General features: G+C 39.9%; 1 protein-coding gene and 1 long non-coding RNA gene across 3 annotated transcripts in view; one reads left to right on the forward strand and one right to left on the reverse strand.

The window, feature by feature from the left end:
- Positions 1 to 26,614, forward strand: part of LOC111254806 (uncharacterized) — an 89,208-nt gene that overhangs the window by 16,112 nt on the left and 46,482 nt on the right. Inside the window, exons 3-7 of one of the 2 annotated variants that reach the window (XM_022816042.2) lie at positions 9,909 to 10,117; positions 12,236 to 12,503; positions 12,821 to 12,969; positions 13,650 to 13,742; positions 25,875 to 26,025. In XM_022816042.2, the coding sequence (XP_022671777.2) occupies positions 9,909 to 10,117; positions 12,236 to 12,503; positions 12,821 to 12,969; positions 13,650 to 13,742; positions 25,875 to 26,025 (870 nt within the window). Of the gene's footprint in view, positions 1 to 9,908; positions 10,118 to 12,235; positions 12,504 to 12,820; positions 12,970 to 13,649; positions 13,743 to 25,874; positions 26,026 to 26,614 lie in introns of those variants that run through there. The other variant, XM_022816041.2, reaches the window with a different exon arrangement.
- Positions 7,318 to 26,342, reverse strand: LOC111254807 (uncharacterized). The gene is made up of 4 exons (XR_002675191.2): positions 26,229 to 26,342; positions 25,853 to 26,056; positions 9,923 to 10,100; positions 7,318 to 8,335 (listed from the first exon to the last, which is right to left on the reverse strand). It is a non-coding gene; the product is annotated as an uncharacterized LOC111254807 (long non-coding RNA).

Consider the following 26,614-nt stretch of genomic DNA (forward strand, 5'->3'; position numbering starts at 1 on the left):
CGTTTGATTGCGATGTTACTCTATGAAAGCGGGAATCACATTAAAATAGTTGTGCGCGAGAAGCCGAAAATAGTACTAGATGGAGCTTTGATTACAGTAGAAGTGGAGAAATGTCGAGTAACTTGAATAATAACCATGAACTTGAATAATGAATCAGAACGTTTCGCTTCACTGATTACGCAGAATCAGGAATCCTGACGGAACCTGCTCGGACAAGATAATCGTAACGGACACTTCCTCGTGTTGCGTTGACGCACGTTTGATATCCCACTACTTCGAAGGCAACACTGGAAAACAAGGGGTGAGCCAAGGGCGAAAGAAGAAAGTAAGATCGTTGCGGTATTTGGGATTGAACTATTTCAGTGCCAGCAAATGACTCTTCGGTTCTTTCCGATCGATTAAACCAAAGGAGTATAGTATCCTCTGTAGACGTAGTCGACGTCGATGAGCCGTTCAGTGAAGCACGGGCTCTAAGCGGAAGGAAGAGAAAGCTCATATTAGACGATCGAACAGTCCATAGTCGTAAGGCCTTGCACAGATGAGGACGTGCTCGAAGCATTACGCCTGTGCTCAAAGGGAAGCCCTTTAATTTAGATACTAAAAAAGGACATGCATAAAGGACGTTCAGAAGCTTTTTGCTTTTTAGAATACGTTTGGATTGATACCCAATTAGCGTCACTTCAATACTAGAGCGGCATTATTAAAAAAATATTAGTGTTAGGACTGCCGACTGCCAAGGGCTATGTAAGGCCCGAAACAAACGGGCCGATTAGGCAGTCCCCAGCTAACAGCCTATTTAATTGACGCCCGTAGAAGGCATGCATTGAACATTTACCTTTGATGGCTAAAACGGCCTTTAATGACTTTATTGCTGATTAGACTGATCGATCTAGATTTCGATCGAAGGCCGAGGACCAAAAGTTTTCACCCATAAGAAACAGCCGTATTTTTTTTTTTACTAAAAATAAATAATTGAAACGGATGAAATTTATTTGAATATGAATTTGTTTAGCACCCAGCGGAACATAAAGGCATTTTTGTCCGGATTTTGGTGGCTCTTTAAAGCCGATTATAACGAACACGGTCTCCTATCAGCGTTCCTATTTACTGTAAAAAGTCGGCTATCGTATCAGTTGCTTCAAACCTACAAGGTACACTTATTTTGTATTGATCTACGGTGTAGAAATTACTAGACGAGTGACCTTTTGTTATACCTAGGGCTGAATTTCAATTCGGCAAAAGCTTTTTTCCCGGTGACAACTATGTACTTTGCTGTAGCCCTGTTCCAAAAATGCTTCATTACTTCTCAATTGCTCTACAACCTTTTGACAACATTAAAGTATCTATTTTACCATAACAGTGGCATACTCGAACTCACGTCAATCGTGTTGGACTTGTGTGACTTCTGAATTACTCAGTAAACTTATGGGACTAAATTTATAAGCTAGCGAGATCTTTAAGATTTAAGAAGGTGGAAAATAGTCGCTATATGTTAAAATAATCAAACTCTCTACATTTCCAGTATGACAGTTAGGTGCTTCTTTGAACCTGTAGAAAACAACCCGCCAAGACATTTTCCAATTATCTAAAAAAACTGTAACTGGACAAGTCTTGATCCAATCGTTTGAGTGGTTCTGTGCTACTACTTCTTACCTGTGGCGACTATGGCCTACGAAAATGATAGTCAAGCAGAAGTGGAATCAATATATTTTGATAAGCTAAGTATATATAATAAAGAAAAATTTGAAAAAAATAAAACTACAGCGTATGTATCCAGCCGAATTGGTAGTTACTGGCAAAGGGGCCAGAGCTCACTTGCCTAGCAATGAACCCGATCCAAAATAAATACAACCCGTCCATCAAAATGGATATCGTACTAATATCGTAGAACTGTAGCCGCGTAGTTCATCTATTTCTACACACCATATTTTAGATTAGAAACGCGAGCAAAACTCCGACCCTTAAAATCCTATCTATACCGTCCTCTGCGTCAACAGCTGTATTTTACTGTACGGATTATACCGCGTAAATGATTTCAGGCCACTTTCAGTACAACCAGACGCGTTTCCTTTCTTAACGTTTACAATAGCCTAAAAAAAACGATGCCCCTCTTCAAATAGCCAAGGTGTACTAGTACAAATATCGTTGTACTTGTACCTCGACGGCAACACCAGGCACAAGGGTCGAAATTTCTCTCACCATGGTGCAATTTAAGTTCACCTTTTGTTTAATAAGTAATTAAATAATACAAAAGAAATGGCTTTAACTAGTTGCCTGTCCATAACCCCGCTGAGAAATGAAGGAGAGCCCTGAATCAAGTCATCACTGTATCGTAGAGGCTTCAACCAAATAAGTGTACGAATAAAAGCAACACTGAGATTGGGGCTATTGCCTTTGCCACCACCACGCGCCTGATACGCATTTGGTATAGAGCTATAGCTTATGGCAGAGCTGTGTATCAACTGTGTGGTCTTCCTTGCAGGTTTTTTAAGCGAACATAATAGCTATTTGATCTTTATTTTCATCATTGATATTCTCAGTTTATTTATGCTATATCAAATCCACGTAACACGTACCGCCAATAGAATACCTCAGTCGCATGAAATGTAGCTAGGACTTAGCATCAATTAAAATGTCTTGAAAATTTGTCAACACAGATCGCCTCACTCAAGTGCGGTAGACAATAACTTTAAATAAACTACAAGTAATAAAGGGTAGAGTTCCTTGTTGTCCATTAACGAGACATTAACAAGAGCAGTTGTTCGAATGTTTCTGATAGGTTACAATACCGATTTAGCCTATTAGGATGTCAAAGGGTCCATCTTGTACGCGTTAATGCCGGTACGTTCCACGGGACAGGAAGCCTTGACGAATGCCTCGTAGGGTATAACCTTGCGTTTAGGTCGGCTTCTGCGGGTTGGCTAACTAGCGGGGTGATCTGCTAGCTCTAAGTCGTGAGCTCTGATAGGACAGGCCCCCTGTGGCCTCGTCAGTAAACCTGTTTGACGGTGAACTTGTGGATTAGTTGTTAACGCGTTAATACTTTATAGCTCGAACTGTGCTTTTCCGACAAAGTAACTGGGGCAGTGTATGAAACATAATGTGGAGTCATTGCGGTCATGGCACTATACCTCTATGCATAATCTCTGGGCCAAGTTGATTTTTTTTGGAACGGCGTTGCTGGCGCATATGGCTGGCTGCGCCCAATAGTAAAAACCCGGATTGGCACTAAGGTTAGTGTATGCATGAGGCGGGCTGCAACGGTCTAGAAATGAATTGGACATTGGATGGCCCAGAATGGATACGGAGAAAGGATAATTTTTGTAAGCTGCGCCTTTGCTTCACCCATGATTACAAAAAGTTGTCAAAATGTTAGTTGTCTTTTTTTAGACAAGCACAAATATGTTTACACGGAGCAGGTCTAGAGGCAGCCTGTCAATCTATTAGGCCTACCAAAAAGGATTTGCCAAAATTTGAATTTACGTGCCCGACACGGGCGACATTTATTAGGTTGTTTAATTAACTGTTAATAAAAATGATTAGAAACTCCACTTAAATTTAACTTTAGTGGCATCAATGCGTAGGATGAGTTGAAATAATTAACTTGCTCAAATGCGGGATATGGACTCACATATTTAAATGAATAAAACTTGCTCGACACTGCTGCTGACATTGTTCAAGCCAATCTTATAATTGAAACGCCCTGGCTGGAATTTAACCAGTTCGGGTAAAATATCTTTCGGAAGTTTTTAAAAACGACGAAAAATTATTTTTGTAAATAAACCGTCATGAACAGCTAGAGGCCAACAAGACTATTACAAATATATGCTTCATTCGCAAAACGAAGTAAAAAGGCCTCATTATTTAGCGTGCAGTCGTGAACAGGTCTGAGAAAAGTGTGTATGATTAAATAAAACGAATAAAACTCTATTAAGGTATACGGAATTAACTTATGTTTGAAGATAGGCTTATACCTACAAATGCGTACTTAGACATGCTTTTCCAAATTCTAAGACCAAAGGCGTAGAGAAAGCATACGTGGATTCAGTCAATTCTGATTGTAAGCCATAAAATGCTCTAATATCTACATCAATATTATGAGAGCGTTGAGTTCGTAATATCACGAAATGGCCGTGCTTTTTTAAACGCTGGAAAGACTCCATTGTGTTATTTTTTTTTTTTAGTAGTGGTAGTAAAAAATGGTGGCTAATGCTATGTTGTGTTTTCTTTGACAAGAGCCTCTACGTATATATTCCCAGAAATCTAGTGAGTTCTCAGCAAGCCTATTCAAGTCGTCCTATGAGACTGATCCCCGTAATGGCTATACAATGAGAATCTTAAGTATACGGTATCGTACATTTGTGACAACACATTTGATATGTATTTTTAAGTAAACACTCGGTACTGATGGCACAATGGTTTTGAAATAAGACGCGATTTAATTTTGTCCACTCCTAAAAACGTGCGTGGTCTCTACTAATAGGGTTCAGAAAGGTTTTCGGGACAAGCTGATCTTGCCGTTGTCCAAAAATGAGAACCTGCCGCATCATCTGTGTGTTTCTGCTTTCCTTCAGACTTGGCTTCGCGATTCCGTAGAAGCTACGATTAAGTTGGCCAGCAAATGGTACGTCAGGAATGTACATTTTTTAAATTTGGGATTGTCCTGGGAAGGTATAATCGTCGCATACTGTATCGATTGAGCTGTTTTTAAACGTTGTCCTTTTTGGTGCTCAATAGAGGATGCCAGTTGACTTGCCAATTACGTTCTATCGAATTAAAAACTCTACTCTTTTTTTGTCTTCGTATAACAGACCGCGCACGGGTTCAGATTACGGAGATATACAGATAATTCTGTGAGTCGAATGGTGTTAATAATCGTGGAATAGCAAAATCTCATTCTAGAAGAAAGCCAGTTTATCTATTCCTTTACGAATGGCCACCTTCTATGGTGCACTAAGGATATTTTATTTAGAGAAAATCTCAATGGGCAAATAAATAAAAAGCAAAGAGATTCCACCACAAAGTATACGATCAATGCTATGAACAATAGATAGAAGAACAAGCTTTCTCTGCCGGCTTCACGTTCCATCGATATAGTCATACGCTGAAGGCATCTTTTCAGCTGATCTTAATCGGCGATGCGGCTTCAGAAATGATTAAAACACAGCTGTAATAACTGTCTCGGCTGGGGTATCCTGAGCTGAGTCCTCAAAATCGTTCTAGAGAGCGATCTGCCAGTCGCCAGATGCGCATGTCCTGACTCTCCACAAGTAGAGCATCGGAAAATGCGCAAATCGTTCGCCGTTCTCAGCGACTACCATAACCATTTCTGAAGATCTGTTACCATTAATACGCTTGTTTTTCCTGGACACCAAGGAGGAGATCCTAGTTTGTCACATATAGTATACAGGGATCTCTCCTGGTTCGTATATTACGACAAGAAATATCTGCTTGTGTTTCTGAACGCGAATCTTGTTTCTTGTTCCTGCAGCAGTGATAATCCTAGTGCGAAAGCTTTTCTTAGCTCCGGCGGTGAAATTCCGATGCATCTTTGTAGACATCCTGGCAATACGTCCAGAGCAGTGTGCTACCTATGTAACAATCGGATCAAACCGCCGACCGTTTCTGGGAAGGAAAACAGAACGGAAAAGTTCAATAAGGCTTGCTTCAAGGAAGCCATGTTCAAGCACCCTTCAGAGCGCGAAAGAAAGGGAATAACGTTGTACAAATAGAGAAAATCTCGACGTGTAAAACGCTATGGGTGGGTGGCCTTATCATCAATTTCCCAGGCAACTTTAGCCTTGTTCCTAAGAAATAGTAAGTAGCAAGTGGCTAATGCTTACGTATCTAGCACGCTGGTCATAGGTTCGTCTTACATTTCCTTTAGTTATTCTTCTTTCGCTTTACCTAGTATAATCATTATAGAGACTCTCATAAAAGCACATTGGTGCAATTATACATAGTACGAAAGACGAAAAGTTTCGGCGAAAAAATGTTGTAGAAAACTGTTACAAAGCCTGTTGGAATATCAGCATTATGATAAGCAGAGCATAGGGGATGAACTCGGATACAATTTCTAAGCTTCTCATCAATGGTAACGAAAGCATTAAATAAGTCTATGTTTTGACAATTTTTGTTTGAAATTTTCCAACACGTGATTTTATGACTATATACCCGCATTTAGCCCGATCGATTAGTCAATACTTTAAGGCTATAGCTCTTTGAATATTCTTTATCGATTGAGAGTAAATTTAGTCAAAGAGCAGATCATGTATAGCTTGTCGTCGAAAGGCTCTTATATCCAAAACTCTTGTGTGGGGTATTTAGAACGGCAGATTACTAAACCTAAATGTTTGCTAAAATGGGCATCTTGTAAGTAACAAAAGAACCAACTGCTCACATCAAAGATAAAGGATCTGCCGTGCTCTCAGTTCCAACTGAATGTGAAGTGGAAAAAACGCCTCCTAGGCAAGAAGCTATTCCTGTGTACGTATCGCATGGGTGCCATACCAAAAGAGGCAGTGTAACGGCAGGAGATCATTTTCGCACAATCGAATCGAGCCTCGGTGTTTTTTGAATATGTTTTGCTATATGTTACTAAAAATAATAAAATAATATTAGAAATACAAAATCATAACACTAGAAATTAAGCGAGAAGCAACGAGGGGTCTGGTAGACGGCGAAACATAATTTTATAGTGTAGGAATCAAAAACGTTTTAATTTTTACGACCTTCACAGGACTTTACTCAATCAATACCCCCAGTGGATGCTTAAAAAATTCTATTTTTTATCTATATCTAAAAAAAAGTATTTTAAGAAATGAATAATGGATAGTCTTACTAACCTATACGGGATTACTGTCACTTACCGTCATTTGACCACTTAAAGTTACTGCAATTATCTTATTAAGCATCGATACTTCAGCTAAGGCAGTCTTTTTGACCAATAGCACGTATTGGAGACGTAGTAAATAACAACGGGTAGAAGTCATCGACTCAGAAGTATAGATCTTTGTACATGATATAACCATGGCAGTTTTACAGACGCCGTAAATATAAAATTATATCGTTAAAATATGAAGGACAAGAATGTGAGTGATCACTCGTTTTATTTTTTAGGCGTCACGAATCCCAGACGAATCGATGTTTAGCCGAAACTATCTATTTTTGTTATACACTATTCCATATCTAATACGAATAGACGCTCGCGTACATCCGTGTGTACGCCAGTCAGCCCAAAAGCGGCTCGAACCGTTTCAACCGATTTGTATGCATGAGCCTGCCTTGACAAAACAATCTTGTGGTAAAAACCGCCTCTTAGAAAGATCAGGTTATACTAAGGAAGAATGAAAGAAGGAAAGTTCTTCTAGTGAGCTGGATAAGAGGCAAGTATTATTCGCTAACAGAAGAAATATTCAAGTGTAAATAATACGTCTTTATTTTTTTCACTTACTTATTTCCGTGTCGCCTCGACGGTTCTAATTATTACAAACGATTTTAAAATCCGAAGTCCTATAAATACACATGGAAGCTAGAGCATGATAGTAAAGTATCTGAAGTCAGGATCACTAAATAACTAAAACAAACTGACGGAATTACTCAAACGATACGACTGTTTAGATAGGATAATGGCTTAAAGCATAGAAAAGGAATACACGAGCTACGCGAGGAATACACGATATTGTGGAAGTAATAATTAGAGTGGATTTGCTAAGCTGCCAATCTATTCTCAAATAGCGTTAAGCGTTCTTATGAAGTTTTTCACGTTATAATTACTCTGACCTGGACAAATAGCCAGACACTTTGTGATGCGGTATGATTTTTTCCTAAAAAAAATCAGTTTTCTCCAGCATATGATGATAGAAAAATCGTCCTTTTTTCTCGTGTCCTACAATATATTAAACTGACCACTTGCTTTACAATTCTCTTAGCAGGTAGAAAGTACTTGAATAGCACGTAAGAACACTATTTCGTACATCTCGTCGTCATTGTACGATTAGTCCTGTATTCTACACGAGAACCAAACTCAGACTACTAGGCCACAGAAGAATTAACGGCAGAAACAATGGTCAAGGCCCTTTCTGACTGGTTGTGTGTTTAAGGCACACTTCCTACTGGTATGGGAATCCACATGATGACGTAATGCTATAAGGACGATCTCCTTCCTGTCCTTCTTCTACCTGATCTGACACTCTCAAGCAATTCGGCCTTACCCAGTAACGATATCGTTGTTTCTTTCTGCTGTTAATCTGTCATCTACGGTCATACCGCCATACCGTCGCAGGTGACCCACAAACAGCAACAAGTTAGCCGGATGCAATAAACAATATCTCTCCTGCGAAACAGAGGTTAAAAAAGGGCCAGTCAACGTGGCTATATTTTTTTTATTCATTCGTTTATGCTCCGAGTTTTATCGTAAGCCTAATCCGGACGTACGACGTGCCCTTTTTTGCCTAAGATGGGAAATTAACAGAGTGATCTCTCGCGCGATGCCTATGGTCGAAGTGCCAATGGTTACATGCCACATTCTTTTAGAAAGGTGCGCCAAGTTTGCCTTCGCGCGCTGGGTCGCGGCTGAAGAACGACTTCAAAACTTTCATTCTGCTTATCTATGTGCTACATAGATTTTCTATACGAGTTGTGTATTGACTCATTAGTACTCCGTTGTGGCTCGGCCTCTAAAAACGTGTGCAGCTAAAGTGGTAGGTCATGCATGGGTTCACTGCAGAGGAAGCTGGCGAACAGGTCATAGTTATGTAGAGGTATGGAAAGCGTTAACGCGAATACTGATAGATCAAACTGGCGACTAAGGCGATGCGCAGATTATTCTCAAAGATTCCCATAATAGCATTAATAATAGAACATATAGTAAGGCAGAAATAATAGAATTTACTTGTTAAATCTGCGGACATGTGGTGATCTAAGAAGGAATTCGGGCGCAGACATACTTTACTTCGTGCTAGAAATTAGCCATCCAATGTAATGTCTAGAGGAGCCTAGAAGTACCGAACGTAAATTAGGGAATACCCTCTTTTTTTATTACATAAAACAAACATGGTGTTGCCAGACGATTGGCATTCTTTGAAAAAAGAGGATTATTGTTTGTACCTGAGGCACAATAGTCGCCGAACTCAGTGGCCTTCAGAATATTGCCGTCGACCGCATAAAAATAGTTGATTAACATGCGTACCCTCTGTAGCGAGTAGTAAACGCAATGACTTTCTCTCTCTCTCTCTCTCTCTCTCTCTCTATATATATATATATATATATATATATATATATATATGGCATATTTTATTCGAATATTTTGTTGGTGAAAAGATGTTTCAGATATTAGACGAATGTCTGGCAATCACTTTATATATCCTTTCGAAGGCCACTGATTGACATATGGCATCTAATTGGTGAGTGGTGTATTATAATTTAATTAAAACATTATCCGACCAAAGATGTTTAAGAGCAACTGTATTAATGTTACTGTTAATTGTATATTAAATACGGGTCGTGAATCAACAGAAAATGTAGGGAGATATGCAGACTCTGTTTCCGCTTTTTCTGTTTAATTGCGACCGTTCTTGGCTTATCAGATGCTTGTTTAAACCGCACAATATTGTTAGAATTTTCAATGCGGAACAACACTTCCGAGCGTGCAGTCGAGATTTTCTGCAAATATTGCAGAAAAAAAAAAACGAAAAGTTCAGGCATCGCTGTGTCATCAGTCCTTGCGCCGGCAGTAAAAAAGCACGACTTCATAAAATTCTAAGTGTAGTCTTGGTTGTTCAGCTGTTTTAATTTACTGACAGTGGATGTCTGTTGATCAGTAAACTATAAGGAGTGGATGCTGGGACCAATTTATCTTGGTTCGCTTGTACAAGGTCTAATTCGGGTCTCTTTCCATTAATTTGCAGTGCATTATTCATACCATCAGGCGGCCTTCAGTCGGTGGTCCTATCGTTGCGTCTTCGCCTAAGTCCGCCTTCGCTATTAGCGCAGACAGCTGTCCTAAGCGTTTTGAGCGGCACTTCAACAACTTCCTTGCTATCGCCATCCAAATCGCCGACGTCGTCCTCCGGCCGTTCAGAAATGTTGCCCAACATATCCTGCACACAAACGCATCGTAAGCTGTTTTTCTGAATATACCTAGCAAGAGCTAACATTTTACGTGAAGTAAAATGAATATCTTTCGTATATCCGAGCACTAAATCTAGCTAGAGGATTCTAGCAAATAGTAACTGAAGAGCAAAACTGAAGTGCTTTGCATAAACATGATTGGCATTTGCGAAAGACTCAAAGGACCTCAGCGGCGTCATTGTACCTACAATATGTTACAAAGAATTTGCTAATGATTTTTGACCGGTAGCCACTTATCCTATATTGATAGGACTGAATTCAAACGTGGGCGAAATCACCAAAAGCGATGCGTTAGTTGCTGATATCTCACGTCTGTAGAAACAGCGTTTACGTGTTGGTATGCCAGCTCAGTAAGTTGAATGTAGCGTACCGTTATAGGTACGGGTACATATCTACGGGTCAGAAATATGATTTTTTTTTTGATTATTGAATAGCAGTTCGCAAACAAGTTAACCTTTTGTTCAGTTTAGCTCACCCGTGCCCTATTGCAGCTATGATAGTTATTAAGTGGTTTTCTTTGTCGATGCTATAGATGTCCTTCATCACCTGCTGATCACTCATTGCCCTCGTCCAACATTCGACACAAAGTGATATAAAAACCAACAAGGAGATATTTGAAGAGAGATATTTGTTATGTGCGTTGCTCTCCATTGATGTCGCCTTTGAGAGTGCAGCATAAAACGCAATAGTCCTATTCCCTGACACATCGATGACGCTGGAAGGCTTTAGGTGGAAAGTTCCGTCAAATCAATCGTTTCACACATGGGCCAACCCACCTAGCTAGTTTTGACAGAACTGTCATGACTTACTGCCCAATTGCTTTGTCACTACAGCCTCACAATACTTTCGAGGAGTCAGTGTCGTAGCTGTTGAAATAAACACGTTGAATTTGCCTGCTGCAATAGAAGCCATTAGCATTTGTCTAAAAAACCCGAGCATCTGCGGGGAACACAGTTGACTAAGCTAACCACTACCGAATAAAGTCAATTTAAGGGTCAACACCCCTGCAACCTCGCTAAAATTTCATACTTACAAAAAAAAAACGGTCATTTTTCTTCCGCTGTGATTTTATTTTTTGTTTATGTTACATTCACGGCGTGTGGGACTTCACTAGGGAGAATCGTATACCATACAACGATTCTAGAACGAAGTTCGAGCCGTCCTTGAGAAGCAGTCAACTATTTGGTGCTTGCATTTTTTGACATTGCATAGAATAGTAGTTCCAGGTAATATAATTTCCGTTGTCTGCAAAGATTTTTACCCTAGCGGAACTATGCATCAGGTTCCAACGAGTTGCGGAGGATGTTTCCTAACTAGCCCGCGTTAAAATAACGGTAAACTTGTGTTCTGCTGCTTTACGGCGACTACATAATAATCGTAAGAATAATAATATTCTACCATCAATTAAAAAGTTCAAATATTTTTAGGTTCGAAGGTATCGTTTCCAGGCTCAAACATGTAGCACAGAACCTTACAAAGTGTATAATTCCTACAGAGTTAAGCTTCAATGGCTTAAAGTCGATAAGCGATAATGAGAAGGCCGAAAGATACGCAGCAAACTCTAGAAGGAACAATTTTCTACGTGGCTACCTTGCTCCCTTGTAGCTTTGTTAGACAAACCACAAGAAAGTCGCAGCCCTTGAATTGATCTAGTTTTTTTTTGAAGACTTGCTCACGTGGATATCGCTTGCTATTTGTGCGCGGGCCACAACGGGAGACAAGCGACAACTATCATTATCAACTAATCGTTTAGTTATTTTACAGCCAGTCACCTACAATCCCCTTTTTTTTTGTCCTATATCTTAGATAATACCCCACAATGAACGGCATGTTATCAAAACATTCTAAAGTCCAGGCACGCGAGCACAGTCGTAATATTTCCACTTAAAACGCATATGCCTAATCTGAACGTAATATACAAAGATAGATATTAATGCCTTCTTGACTTTTATAGGTAATGCAATCAAATTATACAAGTGGTCTACAAGCAATCGCTTCTATAGCACCTACTACGATAGTTTCCACCCAATCTATTTTTAAAATTTTTTTAGACCGTTTTTCCTTATTTAATGTGTCACGTATACGCTGGACGACTGTGTTATAGATACGAATCACAGTCGCGTAGAATGCCTGGTGTATTGCAATGGCAAATTATCGATGCCCCTTGAACTGCTCGCTTCTGCAACCTTATCTACGGTTTTTCGCACTCGTCCGAGGCCTTCCATCCTACCCCGTCCTTCTGAACACCAAACCTTATGGCCCGCACGAATCTGGGGCTTTCGGATCGAGCTGGAACGTAGCGAGGTCTACAAATCTTATTGGCGTCCAAGGAAAACGGATCTATATTCAACCCGATATCACAACCGGGTGCGGTAAGTTCTTTAAGTACTATCTGATCACATTACGGAATAGAAAGTCTGTGAATGACAATTGAATGAGGGAAATCTTTTCTAAGTAGTTTCGTTCAATTTACACGTGGAAAACAATAACCCGACGCTATATCAGGCTAAATAAGTGTTGTTCTTTCTTTTCTTGGGGATGACGTATTGGACCTTATGCTCTTATCAAACAAGTACTTAATTAGCTATGTTAGTGTAAAAGGTACGTCCGAACTTTATTTCAAATAAACCCATACACTCTTTACTAATCAGGTCAATTAACTATTTGTCTTTGTTGTCTCATGTGTTAGGCGTCAGGCTGCAAATGATCAAAATGCAGCAGTGCGAGAGCGTCCGGCTGAGGTTCCCAGCGGAACAAAGGCTGCTATTGGAATTAGCGTAACTTGTGCCATTTTTTTCATAATTTGCCTTTTACATTGCGTCTATAGAAATAGACAAGGTACATTTGAGGGACAGTTATTTCATACACAGCTAAATCCGATTTTTTAGTTGCACACATTTATTTATATCAATCGCTTTCTTTTGCGAATACATAAAGCTTGCTCTTGATACGATAACACACAACAGATCCAGTGTTTTTCTCGTGGGCCCAAGCGACTTACAAAAGACCAATAGGAGAAAAAGCCTGTCTTCTTAACAAGCTAATAACACATATTGCCTTCAGCGTTAATCGATAAAAATCTTCAAAAACTCCTTAAAGTCAACTACCAAGACTGGAAAAGTACTTTGTGGGATAACATCATAAATGTTGCCGAAACTTATACCTTACCTATTACACGTTTTTTGTTAAAACGCCGGAAAATAAATTTAAGCAACGGAAATCAATATACAATTCATAATTAGCACAGCATCTAAAAGTATGATGAAATAATTGTATCTAATACATCTAATAATAATAATAATAATAAGAATAATGAAGAAATAATGTTTTAATAGAAAGTTTTCGGGATCATGCTTGGGTCATCCAAATATCGGTCAAGCTAAATTTACTTCGCCGCATCATGGAAGAATAACATTGTGCGGTTCGATGATTTTTACTTGGATTTTACCGTTCCCAGTGTAACAATACGCAAATAATTTGATTTCTTTTTTCCTATTTATTGTCAATCTGAATTTCAGCAAAGCTCAATGATCTCATGATTAAAGCGAGTCATCCATCGTTGGCTACTGCCTCCGAGAAGGACTACGGGGGCAGTATGTCCGTTTCGTCAGGTGAGAGGAGCTATCCGGGTTTGTAGGTAGGCCTAATCAATGTCCTACTGAGTTTGCTATTCAGACGTGTCTAACGAATCGTATCAATTGCCGGCGCTAGTCGTACCGTTTGTTCGCACTCAGCTTAATCTTATGCAGAGTATAATTCTGCATGGCAGAGCGCAGCTTTCTATCACTTTGTCTTTCTGCGGAAACACAGTTTCTGCACAATACTACTGAAGCCCGCTAAAATCCAGAGCTCGATAGATTTAGACCGCCATTACCATATTAGTCGCATTTGCTTGAACGACGAAAAAGAGCACTTTGACACCTTGCAGAACCTTCCTAAATTCAAACCACTTGCCACTTCAACCATGGATTTGTAAAAAATAAATCTTCAGAAGCATTGGATGACGTGATGTTAGCCACGAATAGACGGATAAGGTTATTTATATGATTGAAGAGGTACTGTAGACCTAAATCAGACCATAGCGCAACACAGGATAGGAAAAGAGGTTGTGCAATTTTATGTATGTGAAGAACCCATTTTTGTATTGTAAAAGAATTCATTATACAAAATGTCTGGGTTACTACTACAGTGCGATCGCCAAAACGTTTATTGGGTAGTCTCCGACATTACAAGCGTGTCCGTGATGGGATTCTCTTTTTCGTGTTTGTACACAGACTCTACCGCGTCTTCAGGTCCTGTGACGTAATAGGAAAAACAATGCGTGGCAGTTCTTTCTACATACATCAACGAGCATGCTATTCTGGTAACTTTTTGATCTGGAAGCAGTTGGATCGATTTGAAATCATTCAGTACTTGTAACAATGACATGTTCGCGCTGACTGCTTGAGAATATCATGTCTCTCAGGATTCAGGATCTGTACTTCATAATGAAGATAAAATTCGAAATATGTATAGGCTGCATAAACATATCGGACATATACATATACAAATAGATGTTTCTCCCGATTGAACTCAAAATAGAAAGTAATATCATATTATGTATCCAAGCATTATAGCCAGAGAGTCTGATCTGATTTAGTAACTGCGCGCTTCGGAGACAGAGAGCAATTTTACGAATCCAAGATACAGAACTGCTTTGTTTCAATGTCGACTGTTTTAAGAAAAGCAGCTTCAACGTTTGTGAAGGTGACGCGTCTGTTAGTTAGCAGTTTACAGCAGGACTGCGTGCAAGAACTGAGAGATCGCTTATCAAAATATTTGAGAAGTTTCTGGACGTTACGAATGCAAATACATACGAATAGAACGTCTATTTACGAGAAGACGAAGGGGGCAAAATATTTATACTTAGTTATTACCTACAATGGCCATTTTCGTGTATGGAATTCTTGCAGAACCATCTACTGGGTCTCAAACTGTCAACTCGCTAACCACGCTAAGTTAAAGTTATCAGAACGCCATTCTATTTTAATTATCGCCCGAAGGAATTCTCGATGGAATAAAGAAGGATACTTATGGTAACACTGGCTAGGCCAACAAACGGGGAATCCCGGTAATTCCGTAAGCTTTTCACTGTAGAACTAGTTTATCTAAGACCCAGGTTGTCAGAGAAATATATGGGAAAACGGGAAATTTCTTCTTATCCTCTAGTAAATCGTTGTTTCTAGTAAGTATCATTATCACCAGGACACATTTACGCAGGACCTATTTAGATACCATTGTTCGTAGATTTTGGGCGTCTAGAACTTGCAAAATAACGAAGGGTGTTTTCAGTTAAGCTTCTAGCTTTCCAAATCTTTATAAACTTGACGTGCGCCGCCTTGGTTAAATATTCTGGTAGTTCATTAATGTTATACTTCATGATTATCTTTTAAGTCCCAGTGTCATGGAAATGAAGCACTAAATTCTTATCTTCAAGGAGATCCATTAAGATTTGCTATTGTTCGTCGAAGTCGTTCGTAGAGTCATCAGCTCAACCCCGATTGTCACCGTGAATGACCTTCCTGATAATCGAATTCGCGATGCAAGGTGCCACGACACTCAGATATCGTTTATCTTAAACAATAATTTACAGCTTGCCGGTATTCCCTTATGCATGGTCATCATTGGTGACTACGAATACAAGGCATCTAACCCTTTAAATTTTCGATACCCACAATGCAACTTAGACGGCAGAAATCAACGCTATAGATAATATAAGGTGCCTGCTTACCAGGACTGCTAAATCGTCGACTCTTGTTTGACAAAACTCACCCAGCTTGGGTTGAGTTATGAGCTTGACTAGCGTCGAAGTAATATATTCTACAACTACTTAGACTCAAACTAGGTAAGTTGCCAGAATAGGCCCGCGATTCGAAGTTTTATTGCTTTAACAAGCATAATGATGTCCATAACTAAATAGATGACAGTCTAATACTTCGTTACATGTGGCCAGAAGTTTTTTAACTGCTTTCCAGAAGACCGCCCAAAGGAACGAGTAGTATTTTCCGATGAGAAAATGCTGTTTCCCATTTTGGCTTGCATTTTCACATACAACTGTGTTTAAATACATAAAGTTATTGCTTTTATATGTTCAATTTAGGCACAGTACTTCACAGATGGAATTTCTGTTAAGGTGTGTTATGTCAGTGGGCCTTCAATTGTGTCCGTGTCTGTCGCCGTTGCCTAATAGATTCGTTTAGAGGATTTTTCTTATTTACTAATACTAGATGTGCATATGATAACTTGATGAGTTGACCTGGCATCTTTTTGAATAGAGGTACCGTTCGAAATTACCCCGCTTTTTTACCTATCTTAAAGTGTATTATAATAACCGTTCGAATACATTGAAAATGTGAGTTAATTAACAAGAACAAACTACGTGAAAATTGATCGAGTCCCGCCTGGTGTATAATTAAAGCGCTCATGGCTAATGTTAAGCTAATGGTTAATGTGCTTCTGCACAGATAATATCAGAACTAGGACAGGCCAAAATAGGTCTCGCTGGCGCTACAATCTACGATAAAAGCCACGAAAGTGGGCGCAATGTATTGTTACAGATTGCAGAAAATAGACTTTTATTTTTTAGCCTAGACTTGAGATTTCGACTGACCGGATTAGCCAATAACCATGCGGACTTAGTACCCCTTCTCTAAGTAAATCGCATTGCGTTCTCTAGTCATTGCCGATGTTCACTCACTTACCGTATTCCGTTTTTACTACGATTGAATCTATTTCTCTATCGTTCTAGAGGAAGCTTTACTCCAATCCTAAATTCGTTTTTAATGGATATAGGCGTGGCTAGCTGAGCCTGTATAGTGAAGTGGTAATATTACGTGCATGATCGACGTAACACCTCGCGTATCACTCGTTTATATCTTACTTTTAGCTCCGCAGCACTTATTCTGGGTTGTCCTACATTTTGCTAGGTTTCGGCCTACTGTAAAAAGGCACGAAAAAGCTCGACAATAGGAGCATGCATATCTCTTTGTTTTATTATGGTATAGTGTTGAACTGGTAATAATTCGAGACATGCATACGTTTAAAGAAAACGAGCTTTCATAGTCACCACATTGGTTTGAGATACTGCCCGTCATTCAACGGTGTTGCAAACACAAGATGGGAATCATGTCTTTACTTCGAACCTAAGTTATTGGTAGTTCTTCGTTCTGAGTACAATGTAAGACACCGCTACCATGCTTCGGATGGTACACAACGTTTTCATATTGGTTGCAGCGACTGGTTAACTTGTTAGAGGGATACTGTAGCAATGTTCTGTATTAGGTTATCTAATAATTTACTATCAGAAATATATGTTTATTTTTTACAAATAGTTATTTCACTAATCGCTTTGTCTGTGAGCAACGTTTAGGTCTTTAGTGTATTAAATTCACCCAATGCTAATATTTACTTTGTGCCATGCTTTCCATGATCACAAACACTGAGACAAGGGGAAAAGGCTTTACCATCTTGCATTGGAAGGCCTAAACACTAGTTGTTCTCCCAAAGTGGGGAAGATGACCCGCAGACCGAATTTTTGTTAGTGAAGGCCTGAACCATTTGCAAAAATTATGTTCTGTTCAATCCGACATATTCACCCGACAGCTACTAACATGTAGGCAGCAGGTACAGTTATTATAAAATCAATCACTGAAGAAATAAAAATCCTACAAGCAGTTTGAACTACTTCAAGTTGGCAGCAGTCGGTTTGCAAATTTTTGGTCCTCTGTTGATTTTTGACCTGCAACCCTATAGACTTCTAAATACGCTTGACAAGCCGGACCTTGTTGTCACGCCGTTGGTCCTAGTGCCCCACTCAGAGGTCCGAACACGACCAGTTCGGTCATTTTCGAGGCTCATCTACTTCGCTTGAAACAAGGTTAGCTGGTGTAATTCGCTACTGGCTACTAGTTACTTCCAGTTAAATTGCGTGACCTGGTCACGAATCAATTGGGTATGTGCGTGAAAGTAATGGTTAATATTATTGGCATCGACCCTGTTACTTCTGGCGGTAGAAGCAGAGAAGCCCAGCACACGGAACATTAATCCGGCTAACAGAGGTGTAGCAGCATTTGAATGAGAAGTCTTGACCATAGCCTGCCGAGTAAATAATACCGGTCATCGATTGAAGTCGCGGCGCTCCGTCCGACTTTGTCATTGTTGATGGAAACCTAAAGGACTTCAGCGAAGTTGGTATAACCAGACAGCTCTCGACTGACACGCCAAACTGAGCCGATTTTGTATTAATAGCAACGGAAGCAGAGGATTCTCATTACCAACTAAGCTAGTTATCTATACACTATAAGCAGTTCACGAACCACGTTTAGCCTAGTTAGGTTGCTGACCGCTGTACAGCTTATACGCCTTTGCCCTATAACTTTCGTATCCTTATATTACAGCTGCTCTGAAACAAAGCCCATAACTTCTCTGATGTGCGTTGTTCGTTGAGTGCCGAAGCCAGCTGCCATTAGTATGATAGTAGTAACAGTTTCATAGAAAGGCCTCAGGGTCCAGCGCTGGTTAGCCACCTTATAGAGGCAAGTCCTTAACTGAAGTCACTTGAAAACAGCTAATTTTCAGGACTTGTTTAGATAGGATAACATAGCTAATGGCTAAACAAAAAAAAACAGGCGACAGTTTCTATGTGTGTTTAGCAGACGTCATTACTACGGCGTCTGTATACGATGCCGGCAGAGTTCACTCCCAGCGTCGTCCATAATAGCAGTCATAATAAGAATGTCGCACTCTATGCTATCTGGATGCACTATTTCTTTAGCCAGTATAGTTCGCAGAGCGCAGGCGGCGAACGAGAAAGTTATTTACGTGAGAGCAAACGAAAGGGAGAGAAAGGTTGATTCCTACAAACAAAAGTGAACTAGTTTGAGGTGATGGCAACGATTGCGAGTGAAGTAGGCTGAACAAACAGGCTCGCGCCATCCCTCGAAAGTGGTAACAACGGCGAACGGGTTACTACTGTGCCTAGGTTCATCTCTGGAGAAAGGCATCCGAGAACGTTCAAAGAGCTCAGTCAATCTGACACTATGCGCGCTGTGCAACAAGGAGTGTTGTGGAAGATATCGATTTATTTGTTTTTGAATTTTGGCGCGCTGTTATCGATTTATTTGTTTTTGAATTTTGGCGCGCTGTTTCTTGAACGTTAATCTATCAACATCCTTTTAGCTTTACGTTCGACATCGCTATTAGGCATGATCACGCCTACTGGGCGCATTAGGGTGAATCGTATGCAAAAATGCATGATGACTTCTTTCATTCTATTTTCGCTCCTTTTCTATTTCCAATATTCGCCGTGTAATTTCTATAATCCTCAATAGAAGTTTTCTCGGTAGTTGCGTCGACTGTGTATTATGTTTGTTAACATTGTACCGAACGTATTGTACGATGCTTATTCAGACTAGGTTCGTTTGGGCTCGTCGATACTGTCGCAACCTTTTTGCCGCGGGTGCATTTTGGTGGGTCTTATTTGTTCCGACGTGCTTTAGACGTCGTCCAGAGTTTGACTACCCAGTTCGTGACCATGGACGGCGGTCAATGTTACCCGCAACAGACGCGATGTGTGGCAGGTCAAATACGTATCAAGTTAGAACGAGGCCGGCAGCCTTCTAGTTGCTATATAAAGTGTCACTTCAAGTAGAAACGTTCTATACAGAGATAGTGTACCTAAAATCTCTGGCCGTCCGGTCCGCGCTGACTCTTGTCTCATCAGAAACTGCTCCATTTTGATCGATATGTAAGAATACCTTTAGCGTGCAGTAATTTAAATACAGATTTGTATATTGATCACGCCGACTATCTGATAATAGCGTTCCTCAAGGATCCCACTTTGCGCTACCTTAAGAATCTCGCTAACCAGATATCATTACACGCGTTCGGCAAAACCTGCCACTAACTTTTCGTATGGATGCAACAAATCGAATCCAGGAGACAGGACATTAGATGATTTCCATTGTAATAAAGTAGAAGCTCGGGGTACAGCTCTTTGTAGTCAGCCGTTGATTTTCCAAGACGGCCATAAACGCGCACGACTATGGGCCGATCTTCCGCTGTGAGTCGGCATTTATATTCATATAGTTTGTTAAACGGTGAAACTGATTCATCACTTCATTTTTGTGACGTATAGTTATAATTTACTTATAAGTTAAACGGTGAACGAATCATATGATTCTAGACTCGGACCCTCTGAGCAGTGGTCAGCATTCCTTTTGGCGAACCGAAATTTTAAACAGCTACGTGAATGTTTTGTATAGCATCGCTTGTTACCATAATTTATTGATTTCGTCTCCTAAGTATCTCCGTTTCGTATTGGCTACTGAGAAGTCGGATGTTATTTTTAAAAAGTCATGGGTACGGGACGGTTTAAGTCGAATACTTCGGTAGTTTCGCTTTGCTAGAATTCTATTCAGCCATGAACGCTTATCGATATCACACGTTGAATTAGCATATAAAAATTCGGCAAAAATTGTCCCAGCTGGCGGAGAAGGCCCAGATACGGCCTACGTCGGTTCACCGGACTAGCCTTATCGGGTTAGCAATCAAGCCATCGAACATAATAAATGCACATAGATACTAAACGTATTTAGATGCCCCGCATTGTCGGAAAGATTGTTCGCATTGGAGCCGTATTTCTATCTTCAGTAATTCACTTAATGCTATTCCTGTAATATATATAATTAGTAACGATCAAATACGATTGCAGTTTTAGGATCGCTACAAAACCCATGACGTAGTTTGCAAGACGACAAGTAGGAAAATTCAAAAGGTTAGTAAAGTTAGAAGGAATCTTCGTTCATTAGTTTTAGATTAACTTTTTCCTCATTGACACCTTTGTTACTTATTAATTGATGATAATCTGAAGTTGAATCGAAATGGCCTACTTCGGTAGGAAGGCGTTACCGCCAGACGCGTACGTTTATACGGTGTGTTGTGTACCTTGCGTCTGTTAGTGAAGTGAACTCGTAATATTGATGGACTGGTTTCTAGCTTTCCTTCTCCGATATATGACAAACCTAATACAAACATGTTCTATATATATATGCACCTACTTACGTAAAGCAACGTGTCGCTTCTTTCAATATAAACTGCGATCAAAACCGCATTAGCTTTCAGAACAAGTCCGTGTAGCCAACAAGTCTGTACGATCGTACCCGATTTTTTCGAATTAACTTTTAAATAATATTTGTTTCTAATTTATTTCACGCTGCCTCACTGGCTTATCGCTTTAATACCCAGCTCCACCCTGATTGCTCCATAGAACTGTCACATATTTGGTGTATCCCATTTGGACTCTCTGCTGTTTTACCACTTCAGACTTGACATAATTGGGCAAACGTGGAAGCGAAGCAAATTTTGCTAGAACCCTTAAAGGCAAAGAGTAGCTCTTTTGTAAAAACTCAACAATGAGGAATGTAAGCTACGCAATTTCAGTTATAAAACATGCTACCCAAAGCTTAGCAAAAACCAAGACATTTGTATTCACGCTTCTAGCCCGACGAGTTGTTTACAGTCATTGTACCGCTAATAGGTTGCAAGCAGCAGACACACAAGATCGTCTGTCGCGCGGAAAAGGTAATGCCCTCGTTTGCTACTATTTCACCTCAAATGCAGGCTGGAGTATTCTCTTTAGTTTTTCTTTGCCCCACTAGGCCAGTAACAAAGCCTTTCTTTGAGCTCTAGCGTGAATCAGTACAAGGGACAAGCCACTGCTACGATGGGGTCTAAATGCTTGCCGGGCCCCTAAGGCTCGCAAAGAGCAAGCGTTACGTTTCAGCTATTCCGACTTTCCAGCTTACATCCTCAAAATATCCCATGCTAAAAGTCTCTTTCCTTGGCTACCATGCTAATTCGTTCTTCTAGGTTCAACGTAGCGACGATGTTCCACAACCGTCGTACAATACACGTAAGACGGATCCGTTAATTTTTTACTTATTTCATTTTTCTACCACCAGATATATTTGTCTGCTTGTCTACCGGCAATACTGAGCGATGGTGTACTTTCGATGGGATTGGGCACCTATAGGGGTAATCTGTGGGCATAAACATAAGCAGCCAGAGGGGTGGGCATTTGCGCCAAATACAAGTAGATTTAACAGTGTACGGCATGCAGCGAACATAACAAGTGGCAACAGAAGAAGGATCGTTTAAAGAAGGCTGCGCCTGCAAACTTCGCGCTATTGCTATTCTGTAGAGTTGATCAGATCTGTTTTGTGAGCGTTAACTACCTTTAAAATTGAGATGAGGCGAGTCTGAGATCGGAACAAATAGGCCGAATGCCTCCTGCACAATTCCATTGGCGCATGCTTCTACGCAGCTTTGTATGCACAGTGATACCGGCCGCTTAGAAACAACATGTCTTGCACGAATTGGCCTTCTGAGCAGGACTCGATCTCAATGTAATCTCGATCCGTTGTATCGCTGATTCGTTTTAGTTCATTTTGTTAGCGAGCGCACCATTTAAGTAAGGTATATATATATATATTGTATATGTCCGTAATGTATATGCCTAGAAGACATATACATTACGGATAGAACGCGCAGTGTTATAGCTTACTGGTACGTAGGTTTGCAAGTGATTCAGTTTACATAGTCAAGTCGCTTCGATCCTTATTCCTGGGATTGGCTACGTTGTTTGTTTAACCTTATGTTTGTTAGTTTGTTATTGTTCTAACGTCAAACAAGTGTAGGATCCATTAATGCTAAGTAACCTGAACGAGTAAAAGCAGATAGCACCATCATCTAATTTTTGACGCCGATCCTGATTGACGATTTGACAGAGTAAGACGCACGGTAGAGAGAAGCCAAGATCGTTTGCTGCGTAAGCCGCATTTTTAGCGCGTATTTCTTTAAAATATTCCAAGCGCAGAGACAATAGAATTCGGGTAAATATAATGGTTTTCGGTGAACCTACAGCGAACAGTACATTTGGGTGCATAAGCATTTTTTGCACGATAAGCATGGCTAGTGCTTAAGAAAAACATGCGGACGTTCGTTTAACTTCAAATGTTTATCTGGATCGTATTTTGTATCTCTCAGTTTAAAAAAATTTCACACGCGATCTGCGGGGGCAATTTGATCACAAATATAATTTACTTTATTTAGCACCCCTTGTTAATTGGATAATCCCTAAAAAGTAGAAGTTAGTCCTTTACGGATTGTTGTTTTCGCATCTGGTACACAAAGCATCGCTACTTTTGCCAGCAACGGAAAAGGTCCAAAAATCTAAATTTCTCAAGATTTAAACTAAAGTTAAGGCTATTTTTTGGATTCAACTACAAAAAAATCCGCGTTGCATGCAGAGTTTCGGTGCCTTTCTCGGTCCTCATAATACTATCATGCGGTTGACTGTTGGCATATCTGCACAACGTTTGAAAGAGCCTCCATCACGTTGCGCATAACAGGTGTTTAGCGAGAGCATTGGCGATAAGAGGTTCCCGTTGTGGAAAAGCGCCGCCTCAAAGAAAAAGTGTTAAGTCGATGACATCGTGCAGCAGGCTACAACATGGCCGTACACGTATTTAAATGAGCATCTGTATGATGATGTCAAAGGCGCTACCGACACACAATGTATTTAGGAACAGAAATGTGGCTGTCGGCTCTTGATGAAGAGATTCACTATTCAGTACATTCGGGTAATATGTAAGATCAATAGAGATAAACATTTAAACCTGGGTTTTCACGATGAGGAAAGGGAGAATATGCAGCGGCACCGGCTGCAAGCACGTTTCTCGTTCCTTTATAATCTGAATATGACGCCTCAGCAACACTATTTACAAAAACATCGACTAAAGGCAGCACTGATATATCATCTAATCTACAAATACACGCCCCCCACAAACATGTATAATGGTATACAAATCAAGCATACACACACATCTGAAGTGTTGGCCCTCCTAAAGCCAATCCTGTATAATTTTTAACAAACAAAGCTGCAGATCAGTGTGAATGCAAAATGTTATTTATCATATTATTTACGCCAAACTGAGGTAAAGTTCACTGAGGACACCAGAGATGTTTCCTGTCGTGAAGCTTGAAAGTTGACGTGTTATTCGCTATAAAAATAAAAAAAACACTCGTCTCTATTTAGGCATAGTCAACATAGCACATTTTGAAGGTGATGGCGGAGTTTGTGATGAAGACAATGCCATAGAGTACTGGAATACAATTATAATGGTGATGGGGTGGCATATGAATATTTCATCGCCGACTCTTATTGCATTGCATTCGAAGATCGATTATTTCTCTGTTAGCAGGGACCGTCTCTATGGTTTTTATAGCATAGTGAAATGCACCTATGGATGTGCTAGTAGCGTATGCGACGATGCCCGTACAAAATCTATACGATATCACTGTAGTGGTAATAATAGTAGTAATTATTATTATTGACTATTACCATTTTTCAAACTGAAGAACGCTGTGAAAATAACAATGGCTAGAAACTAATAAATTTACTTAAATGTGACGAACGGATTGCCCCCTTTAAAGTCGTACTACACTATCTCAAAGTTTGTCTTGGGGTTCGAAATGACGACCCCAATTTTTACGCACAGCTCAGTCTAGAATTAGCGTCAACAGAGCGTCAACAACTCTCTGTTCTCGCCCGCCACCAAAGAGCTATATGCCCGGGTCTGCAGAAATAGCCTTCTTTGAGTTCGGAATGTCGGTGGGCACAGAGAAGAAAGACTCTCTGATCCAAAGAGACCTTCAAAGTTCTACGTTCGTTGCTACCCAAACTAAAAAATTCCCTTGCCAAGCGCGCTGATTTAATTATGCTATTCTCCTACCAAATGAAGTATTTGTTGAAATATCACTGTGCTACGCATGATACGAGGGTCTGAAAGGTCTAAGGAAGTGTTATTTAAGCTGCCGTCTCATTTGACGTTAGCACTTAGAAGCGCTGCGGGCTAATTGTGCTCTAAAACCCTTGCGAGTTTGGAAGAACCTCTATAGTAGAAACCATTTACGCGCTCCTTCAAACATTAGAAACATGTGGCACTAGGATAATGTCAAAATAATGCAGCAAAATTATCATCTAGCGCTGATAAAAATGGTGGCTTTCTTCTGACAGTCCATTTTACATTATACGGCTGTTCTTCTATGTACCTATATTCATTTTAAATGGAAGCCAGATCTACTTTCGTTCGTAGGGTTCCGCAAATAGGTAACTGTAACAGTCGTATCACGCTTAGATCATAATTATCTATTGAACTTTGCTAAACTGTAGGTGTTTGCTAAACTTCTTAGTAACGTATTGTCATAACATTAACTGTGTCCCTACAAGTTAGCTTATATCAGCCTATTATTCAGTTAATGAGAATTGTTTATAAGTGTATTTATATATATTATGTAGTATTACATGGTAGGAAATTTATATTCATTTTTCTCGTAGACATAGTTGTGAAACTAATTACATTTTAGATCTATGTATCTGCTTTGAATGTATGTTGCATCTTTTATGTGTACGAACGCGAAAAGACAAATATGGCCAATCACTGCATGTACATGATATTCACTAGCTATATGTATTCGTTCCATTTATTTAACTTATTCCAATCTATTAACGAGTCTTGCCGATAAGCAGTTATCAAACAGCAAAGGAGAAATGGCCTATTAAATTACTACTAAATGATCACGTAATGTAACTCCTACTTCGTATAATCTGGTTTTTGCGTACCGTTTCTTTTCTTCGGCTGCAGTAAGTAATGGAAAGATAGGTTATCAGTCAAGGCCGCTGCAGGCGCACTTTATCGAAGACTATCACAGCCAGATGTCGTCAGGTCGGACCACTGAACGGGCTCTGCTGCAACAAGGTATCATGGGCCTGGTTGGATTGCCTCTTCGTAACGGGTAGGTCGCCAGTACCTATATTCGCCAGAACCTGAAGGCCGAATCAAAATAGCAAATTAAAAAATTCAAAAAAGATACTTTTCGACCACAAGCTAGCAATACTTGATCTACGTATTAAGATCATTTCTACTCAGTCAACTCAATCACATTGAATCTCTATAGCTCCTGGTTTATACTTGCTGTAGTTATAGCCTGAAATTTACGTTTCACGTTTCGATAACCAGAGAACATAATGTCTCAATAACTGGGCAATTCGGTTATAAAGTAAGTTGGTTCAACTGGAAAAAGGCTAATTAGGATATCCCTACAGAGCTCTAACTAAGAGGTTTTCAAGCTCAAGTTATTTGTAGCATATTTATATCTAACATATAGGTATATCTAATATAATAGATTAGGAGAATAAATCATTAACGACTGATACTACCTGTTTTAGTTGGGTAGCAAAATATATGAGTCACGAATGAATCGTGACCTAAGTCTGCTAAAAATTATAGGTATTTCATTATACCCGATTTTAGCTGTGGGCTCATACACATGCATCAGGAACAACAGCTGGAAGCCTTACATTCAGCTAGTCCTACGCAAGCAT

This window comes from Varroa destructor, unplaced genomic scaffold (assembly GCF_002443255.2).
Source record: "Varroa destructor unplaced genomic scaffold, Vdes_3.0 BEIS01000007.1, whole genome shotgun sequence".
Classification (NCBI taxonomy): domain Eukaryota; kingdom Metazoa; phylum Arthropoda; class Arachnida; order Mesostigmata; family Varroidae; genus Varroa; species Varroa destructor.